At 46.2% G+C, this 9,769-nt stretch overlaps 1 protein-coding gene across 1 annotated transcript in view; it reads right to left on the minus strand.

Moving 5' to 3' along the window:
* Nucleotides 1–6,089, minus strand: part of RABGGTA (Rab geranylgeranyltransferase subunit alpha) — a 29,945-nt gene extending 23,856 nt beyond the window's left edge. The window contains exons 1-4 of the mRNA XM_072150754.1: nucleotides 5,972–6,089; nucleotides 4,018–4,048; nucleotides 1,890–2,000; nucleotides 93–217 (exon numbers count right to left, since the gene is read on the minus strand). Coding sequence (XP_072006855.1) covers nucleotides 93–217; nucleotides 1,890–2,000; nucleotides 4,018–4,020 — 239 coding nt within the window. The 5' untranslated portion in view covers nucleotides 4,021–4,048; nucleotides 5,972–6,089. The remainder of the gene's footprint in view (nucleotides 1–92; nucleotides 218–1,889; nucleotides 2,001–4,017; nucleotides 4,049–5,971) is intronic.
* Nucleotides 6,090–9,769: the final 3,680 nt, after the last annotated feature.

Genomic DNA, 9,769 nt, shown 5'->3' on the forward strand with positions numbered 1-9,769 from the left:
GCATTGTCTTCACATAAAGTCAGATAGATGGGAATATTTCATGTAACACTGCACAATTTAGAAAGAAGTCAATATACACATAGAAATTTCACCTGTCAGTTCCAAGTGCAAGAAAAACTTCTCGCCTTAAGTTCCATAAAGAGGCAAAATCAGGGTTTAAAGCCAAGATTTGAGCCGTTATTTCCAATGCTTCTTTATCTAGCTCTCCAACTTTTCTCTGTAAAAAAAAAAAATCTGTCAATGAACTAAAAAAAGTGGCAAAGAAATATATCCACATAGCGGTGCTTATGTTACATTCCTGTTTTTCAGGGGGCTTACAAGTAAGGTAAAATATGTGATCGTCTAAGAAATCATAGACAGCAATTAGAACATTTTATGTGATTTACATTTAGAAACCTAGTAAACAGTTAATTTTCCCTTTTAACTGCATTTAAACAGAAAAGTTAGGACAAATAGAAAACTTCCACAAAAACGACACATACAGGTATCTACTGTATATACTCGAGTATAAGCTGACCCGAGTATTAGCCAAGGCCCTTAATTTTACCACTAAAAACTGGGAAAACCTATTGACGAGGGTGGGAAGTGCATTGGTCACAGCCTCCCACTAAAGGTATATAGTTAGCCAGCCCCCGATAGCATACAGGCCGCCAGCCCCCAGAAGCATACAGCCAGCCCGCAGTTTGCCAAGCACATAAAAAAAACAAAAAAAAAAAAAAACAAAAACATACATACTCACCTTTGGGCAGTCTCGATGCTCCTCTTCTATCTTCTCTCTGCTGTAACAGCCGGCAGAGACGCGTCCATGTGCTCTGCTGGCCAGCGCACACTATGACATCATCAGCGGCGTCATAGTGTGTGCCGCACTGCAGAGCGCATGGTCGCCTCTCTGTCGGCTGTTATAGAAGAGGAACCATGCAGAGCATCGGGGGCGGCAGAAGGTGAGAATGTACGTTTTTTTTTTAAATTGACTCATGTATAAGCCGAAGTGAGGTTTTTCAGCACATTTTGTGTGCAGAAAAACTCGGCTAATACACAAATATATACAGTATTTCATCTCCTCAACAGGTACACTGTATATAATTAGAAAAACTTAAACTTAAAGGAAATCAACCAAATGGATTAAAGTGGATTTTTTGTGAAAAAGTACTTTTACAAATATGCAAATGAGGGTATGGGGCGCCTGTGCACGTTACAGAAGCCCCTTCTGGCTCAGTTGGCTGTTGGAGGAGACAGCCTGGCTGCTAATTATTCATGCCTTCCTTCAAAGGAGCCAGAAAGGGCGTCTGGGAAGTCCTTTTTTTTAATGAAAAATAAGCATTAACCGCTAATTGAAGTGCTGATCCAGGGGGCACATGCTAGCATGCAAGTATGGTTGGGTTTAAATTGGAGAGGAGCCGACCATAACTTTAGGTTCGGCATCCTCTGTTCTGCAGCTTTGCCTAACCTAGACATGTTGCTTTATAGGCTGCAGCCCAACAAGCAACATGTCCGTGTTAGGCGGAGCTGCCAAACGGATAACACTGAACCTAAAGTTGGGGTCTGTTCATTTCTAGTTAAAACCACTAAATCAAATGTGAGTGATTAATGTAAAATGGAAAGCATTTTTTTTTTAAAAGAGTGTGGAGGGTGGGGGCCAAGGAGAGGTAAAGTGTCATCTGTGGGGGAGACATAGGGACATAGCAGGGAACAATCCACCATGTCCCAGAGAGGCCTCTGCAGATTTGTAGAAGTCTTTATAAGCATAATAATCAAACAAGGCTTCTGTAGGTCTAACATTACCAATAAAAATAACCAGACTAGGTGGTGAATACCTCCGCTCTGTTGCTTCTTACAACTCTTTATAAAAGGAAAGCATTTTTAACTTAAGGTGAACTTTTGAGTGTTACCTTATTAAAAGCAGCTTGAGTGGCACCAACATAGAGTTGTAATTTCTTCTCTCTCTCCTTACGCTTTGCCTCCTGTTGCTCCAATGTAGTCTTCACCTTAATTCGGCCGTGCTGAATAAAGAATACAGGTTATGGCTCTTTATTATTTTCTGGAAATGTCCTTGTCTTATTATTCTGTACAAATATAATGTCTGAAGTTTATACAAATAAGGTAGCAGTTAGTAGATGGTGAAATTTTCTGGAGAAATGAAAATATAAATAAATAAAGTAGCTTTTTTTCTTCAAATATTTTGAAGTAAAAAAAGAGCAGAGGGTTCAAAAATTATTATTGAAATACCATTTCAATAACTTTCAATACTTAATGCAAGGCAGCTGGCATATATGTAATCCCCTTTCCTGGCCACTAACAAGAAACTTTACTTTTGTACTTTAAGTCAAGTACAAGACCCTAATAGCATCACCCATTCTGTACTTAGACGTATAAGTTTTCACTGTTGCCTGCATTTCACATGATCCTCCTAAAGCAGGACACAGAACAACCTGTGTCCTTCTGGCTTCCAGCAGAGGGAGGGGGCCATGCAGTCATTAATGTCTGCATGGTACCTCCATCATAACCGCTCCGATAACAGTGGCTAGAGGGGTGTGCGGATAACCATCAAACCACTGATTAGGGGAGTGGTTATGACAAAGGGGCATGCACAGACCCCTCCCTTCAGTCCAGGACATGGATGGTTACAGGAAGTCCGTAGTGTCCCTGCTGCATCCACAAACTACAGAGAAACTTTATAGTCGACCGTATTTGGGTTATGTACTTATACTGGAAAAGGTCAAGGGCTTGAGAATGGGTTGTGTAGCGCGAAACGGCCCGTCGCCAGGCCCCACACTTTCTCTGTATTTCACCTCCGTTAATAAAAAGGACTTTGGCACAGATTGCTGAGTGCCGCTTTTCTTCTTTACCTGATGTGTTATCCGGGAAAAGTTTCTTATTAGTGGCCACCCCCTTTAAAATAATTGACTGCCTGCGGCCACCACTAGTGTTACATCAGTACATACAGTGGGTACAAAAAGTATTCAGACCCCTTTAAATTTTTCACTCTTTTTTTTCTCATTAATGTACACTGTCCACCCCTATCTAATTTTGCTAATTTATTAAACAATAAAAACTGAGTTATCTATATAGAGATCCTTTGCTGTAACTCACATGCTGTCCATTTCCTTCTGATCCTCCTTTAAATGGTTCTACTCCTTCACTGGAGTCCGGCTGTGTTTAATTAAACTAATTGGACTTGATTAGGAAGGGCACCCACCTGTGTAAAACCTCACAGTGCATATTAGAGCACATGAGAATCATGAGGGATAAGGAACTGCCCAAGGAGGTAAGAGACAGAATTGTGTCATGGCACAGATCTGGCAAAGGTTACAAAAGAATTTCTGCAGCTCTTCCTCGACCTGATAGCAACCGCTTGTATACCAATGCATTATAATAATAAACTATATGTGATACCAATGTAAAGAACTTCTTTCCTCACACTGCTAGTATGAAAAAAAAGACCTACTGTAAGGACTTTCCTTCTATCTTTTGCTCTGTGGTTCATTTGTGACAAAGAAAATGAGAAGTGTCTACCAACTCACAAATATAAACTGCACTGTAAGAATTGCAGACATGTCTTTTTAGTCTCCCAGTGAGCTGATTTTTTAACTCAAAGGGACACTGTCACCAGATTTAACCACATTAAACTCCCAGCCCCTTTAGGTTGGGTGTGAAATGATATTTTCTAGAATTCCCTTTTATGTGAAATATTGCGCCATTTAGCCATAAAAAAATCTCTTCCAACGTAACGTGAAAATGTTTGCCATATTTGAGATAAGTCACGTTTAGAGGCTGCAGGGGGAGCATCATTTAAGACACCCCTATCTTCAGTTCTATTGTACATAGAAATGTGTCATAGCTTTCAGATCACATTGGAGCGGACTACAGCACACAACAGGAAGACTTATCATGTGGACAGAGAAGCTAAATCATGAAAAATGTGGTGGCATGTTTTCACTTCACATCAGTAGTCGCTTACCCTTTTATATCTCCAGCATTATACTACAAACAATTGTTATCATAAGAACATGGACTTACCATTGTTTTTGAAGATTTGAGCACAGAAGGTCTGCAATGAATGAAACAGGGTTAGGAATTGAGAATCATTTACAAAGTTACTTAAAAATTAGGGAAGGGGGAGTTCTAACAGAAAAGTTGTTTTTTTACCAAATTTTTAATTATTTTCACATTATCAACAAGGCAATACACGACAGAAAAAAAATGTGTACAAAATCTGTCAAACAACATTGACCATAAAAATGTCCTAGATCCCTCATATGCTTAGAAATATGATATTGTTCCAATGATTAGCTACTAGGAAGACAAAAAAAAATCATTAATCTTGTTAGTCCCCACAGAGCATACTACATACACTGCCAAAGAGGTTTTGTATAAAAAAATAGGTTTTACAGAAAAAAAGATACGTAATATAGTACCCTTCAATGCCAAGTGCTCTGTGACTAGGCACCCGTCCCCTGGAAGTGGCTATGGAGGGGCGCGGCCCCCCCCCCTTGGGAAACTGCACCTCTCTGTGTCCTTTTCAAATGTATAAAAACGCCCATCACCAGGCTTAGCGATGCCCCCTGCTCCTCTACAGTTCCCTGTAGAAGCCACGGAAAAGTTGTTATTGTGAGACAAGTTGTGTTTGTTGTATTTAGGGTTGCACAATTGATTTAATAAATATGTCTATTAAGTTGAGCCCAATTCTGAGATTTCACTGTCACCAGTTAGTTACAAAGCAAATAGAAAATTGTGTCTAAAAAAAAATTGTAAATGTAAATAGGCAAGACTAGTATGAAAGAAAACCTAATGTAAACTATATGGACATAGTGAGGCCACTTTCACACAGCCAGTATTTAATTAGTATTTTGCATCAGTGTTTCAAGTCAAAGGTCCCCCCTGCAGGTGCTGTGTGCCGCCAGCAGCCCCCCTGCAGGTGCTGTGTGCCGCCAGCAGCCCCCCTGCAGGTGCTGTGTGCCGCCAGCAGCCCCCCTGCAGGTGCTGTGTGCCGCCAGCAGCCCCCCTGCAGGTGCTGTGTGCCGCCAGCAGCCCCCCTGCAGGTGCTGTGTGCCGCCAGCAGCCCCCCTGCAGGTGCTGTGTGCCCCCAGCATCCCCCTGCATGTGCTGTGTGCCCCCAGCATCCCCCCTGCATGTGCTGTGTGCCCCCAGCATCCCCCCTGCATGTGCTGTGTGCCCCCAGCATCCCCCCTGCATGTGCTGTGTGCCCCCAGCATCCCCCCTGCATGTGCTGTGTGCACCCAGCATCCTCCCTGCATGTGCTGTGTGCACCCAGTATCCTCCCTGTATGTGCACCCGGTATCCTCCCTGTATGTGCACCCGGTATCCTCCCTGTATGTGCACCCGGTATCCTCCCTGTATGTGCACCCGGTATCCTCCCTGTATGTGCACCCGGTATCCTCCCTGTATGTGCACCCGGTATCCTCCCTGTATGTGCACCCGGTATCCTCCCTGTATGTGCACCCGGTATCCTCCCTGTATGTGCACCCGGTATCCTCCCTGTATGTGCACCCGGTATCCTCCCTGTATGTGCACCCGGTATCCTCCCTGTATGTGCACCCGGTATCCTCCCTGTATGTGCTATGTGCACCCAGTATCCTCCCTGTATGTGCTATGTGCACCCAGTATCCTCCCTGTATGTGCTATGTGCACCCAGTATCCTCCCTGTATGTGCTATGTGCACCCAGTATCCTCCCTGTATCTGCTATGTGCACCCAGTATCCTCCCTGTATACGCTATGTGCACCCAGTAACCTCCCTGTATATGCTATGTACACCCAGTATCCTGCCCGTTATGAATACAAGTACTTGGTACAGAACACCCCGGCTTTATTGCATTTGTGCATAACATAGCACTACCACAGAGTCCCAGCCCAGTGTACAGAGCGCCTCAGGATGCCACCAGGCTGTGACATGTTCTGTTACTAGCAGGGAGGGACATCCTATACACAGAGGCCAGGACTGACACCACGTACCTGCCCCTGACAGCCGGCTCCACAGTCCCGGAAGCTCTGCGCTACCACTTCCCAGAGCCATTCACAGGATAGAAGCACCGCCTCAACAATTGGAAGCCAGCCAATAGTAGCGCAGCTTACAACATTCCTCCCTACGTCATGGCATGAGACAAGAGTTGCGATTGGACGATATAATGTTCGGAGAGGCTGAGACCTCTGCATGCCTCTGCGTTTGGGGGGCTGCAGTGTGAATGACTTGCGTTATTATAAGACAATGGGACTGTCATTCATTGTTCTTTTGTGATGGAAACATATCCTGCTATTTTGGTACCTAATAAAATATTGCATAACAATAAGGTATTATTTACTTTCACACGTGGTGTTTAAATTCTCATGGGGTGATAACGGTGCGGAAACGTCACCATAGCCCAGGGGTCAGGAACCTTTTTGGCTGAGAGAGCCATGAACGCCGCATATTTTAAAATGTTATTCCATAAGAGCCGTAGCATATGCACATGCCCCACAGTAGATTGCTAGCGGATTGCAGGCACACCCGTGCCCCTCTCCGTGGCGGCGCCCCTTTCCGTGCTCACTCATCCCACCACTTTGCGGCTTCTGTCCCGCTTGGCCAGCACGCGCTCCTGTACTCGCGGATTTAAAGGGCCAGTGCGCTGATTGGTGCCACCCACTTCCCGTGTTCCACCCACTTCCCGTGTTCCTATAAAGACTGGCAGCCATAGCACATGTCCCCCAGTATATAGGTAGCCACAGCACAAACCCCAGTATATAGATAGCCATACTCTAATGAGAGAGGTAGCCACAGCACATACTCCTAGTAGGGAGGTAGCCCCAGCAGATACTCCCAGTATATAGGTAACCACAACACATGCCCCCAAGCAGATAGATAGCCACAGCACATGCCCCCCATTAGATAGGTAGCCACAGCACATGCCCCCCATTAGATAGGTAATCACAAAAAAAAAAAAGAATATTCACTTACCAGCGCTCCCTGCGGCCAGCTCCTCATCGCTCCCACGCTCTTCTCTTTGACCCAGGCTTAGACAATGGCGGCGATGGCACCTGGGTCGTACAAAGGACGTGGGCAGCGGTAACATTGCTGCCTGTGTCCAGTGATTAGTCTAAGAGACACAGCAGCAGCCGTCACTATTTATTAAAGATCTGTCTGAGAGCCAGATGCAGCCAACAAGAGAGCCATATCTGGCTCCCGAGCCATAGGTTCCCTACCCCTGCCATAGCCCCTCTGAGAACTGATTATGTCACCCAGTTTGGCTTCAAAAATTCATTTCCAAAGCAAGATAAGAGAATTGAGGGAATACATAAAATCCTCTTTACTACAATGTAACATGTAGCCATTCAATACAGTAAAGTGAAGCAAAAGTGTGCCATTTTATTGTGCCCAAAAATTGCATATGTCACAGAGCCCGTTTACCTGAATGCATTATTTACTAAAGACCAGCAGATGGCGATGTGGCACTATATCCATTACAGCTAAGAGCTAAATACTATGCAGAACCTGGGAGAAGAGACCACATGTACCCCACAAGAGGAACACAAACTCAACATCCCCCCAACTCACTACCGTTCCTGACGTGCAATAAGAGGTTCTGACCTATCAGTACAATACGCCAGTGTGTGCATCCTGATGTCCTGCTGATGTTAAATCACACTCCGCAATGACCGTAATTGTGGCAAGATCACAATTACGGTCATTTAAATGGGGCCTTGGAGTGTTTAACATGGTATGGTACAGTAAGCACATAGTAGTATACTATGGTAACACATATTGTGAACCCTGTTCTCCACCCTCCTCTTACTGTGGCCTCCTGTCCTCCATCCTCCTCATACTGTGGTCTCCTGTCCTCCCTCCTCCTCATACTGTGGTCTCCTGTCCTCCATCCTCTTCATACTATGGTCTCTGGTCTGCCATGCTAATTATGTGGCCTCTCTCCTCCTCCAGCCTCCTCATATTGTTGCCTCCTGTCCTCCATCCTATTTTTACTTACTGTGGCCTCCTGTCCTCCATCCTCCTCATACTGTGGCCTCCTGTCCTTCATCCTTCTTTTACTTTGGCCCTTGTCTTCTATCCTACTTTCACTGTGCCTCCTGTCCTCCATCCTCCTCTTATTGTAGCCCCTGGCCTCCATCCTCCACATACGGTGTCCCTCCTGTCCTCCATCCTCCTCTTATTGTAGCCCCTGGCCTCCATCCTCCTCTTACTGTGGCCCCCTATCCTACACCCTCCTCTTATGGCGGACCCCTGTTCTCCATCCTCCTTTTATGGTGACATCTGTCCTCCATCCTCCTCTAACTGCAGCCCCCTGTCCTCCTCTTACAGGGGCCCCCTGTCCTCCATCCTCCTTTTTCTGTGGCCTATGTCCTCCATCCTCCTCTTATTGTAGTCTCAATACTCCATCCTCCTCTTACTGTGGCCCCTATCCTCCAACCTTCTTTTATGGTGACCTCTGTCATTTATCCTCCTCTTACTGTGGCCTCCTGTCCTCCAGCCCCTCTTACTGTGGCCCCTGTCCTCCCTCTTCCTTTTGCTGTGACATGTGTCCTCCATCCTCCTCTAACTGTGGCCCCTGTCCTCCTTTTACTGTGGCCTCTTGTCCTCCTCTTACTGTGTCCCCTGTCCTCAATTTTCCTTTTACTGTGGTCCCTGTACTCCATCCTCCTCTTATTGTAGCCCCAGTCCTCTATCCTCCTCTTACTGTGGCCCCTATCCTCCATCCTACTCTTATTGTAGCCCTTGTCCACTATCCTCCTCTTACTGTGACCTCCTGTCCTACACCCTCACTTACAGAGGCCCCCTGTCCCCCATCTTCCTTTTGCTGTGACATCTGTCCTCCATCCTCCTTTAAATGTGGCCCCTTTCCTCCTCTTACTGTGTCCCCTGTCCTCAATCCTCCTCTTACTTTGCCTTCCTGTCCTCTACCCCCCTCTTACTGAGACTTCGGCTTCCTTTTACTGTGGCCTCTGTCCTCCATCATCCTCTTACTTTGGCCTCCTATCCTCCACCCTTCTCTTTCTGTGACCCCTGTCTTCCATCCTCCTCGTAGTGTGGCCTACTGTCCTCCTCTTACCTCCTTTTACGGAGACCTCTATCCCTTATCCTCATTTTACTGTGGCCTCCGGCCCTCATCCTCCTCTTACTGTGGCCTCTATCCTCAGACTTCCTTTTACTCTGACCTCTGTCTTCCTTTTACTGTGGCCTCCTTTCCTCCACCCTGCTCTTACTATGGCCCCTGTCTTCCATCCTCCTCTTACTGTGGCTTACTGTCCTTCTCTTTCTATGGCTATAGTCCTCATTTTACTGTTGTCTCCTGTTTTCCATCATCCTTTCACTGTGGTCCCCTGTCCTCCATCCTCCTCTTAGTGTGGCCTCCTGTCCTCCATCCTCCTCTTACTGTGGCCTCCTGTCCTCCATCCTCTTATTAATGTGGCCCCTGTTCTCCATCTTCATTTTACTGTGGCCTCTGTCCTCCATCCTCCTCTTTCTGTGGCTTCTGACCTCCATCCTCCACTTACTGTGGTCCCCTGTCCTCCTCTTACTGTGGCCCCCTGTCCTCCTCTCACTGTGCCCCCCTGTTCTCCTATTACTGTGGCCCCTGTCCTCCTCCTACTGTGGCCCCTGTCCTCCTCCTACTGTGGCCCCTGTCCTCCTCCTACTGTTGCTTCCTGTCCTCCATCCTCCTCTTACTGTGGCCTGTTGTCTTCCTCTTACTGTGACCTCTGCCCTCCATACTCCTCTTACTTCGGTCTCCTATCCTCCAACCTCCACTTATTGTGGCCCCCTGT

The sequence above is a fragment of the Engystomops pustulosus genome, chromosome 1 (genome assembly GCF_040894005.1).
Source record: "Engystomops pustulosus chromosome 1, aEngPut4.maternal, whole genome shotgun sequence".
Classification (NCBI taxonomy): domain Eukaryota; kingdom Metazoa; phylum Chordata; class Amphibia; order Anura; family Leptodactylidae; genus Engystomops; species Engystomops pustulosus.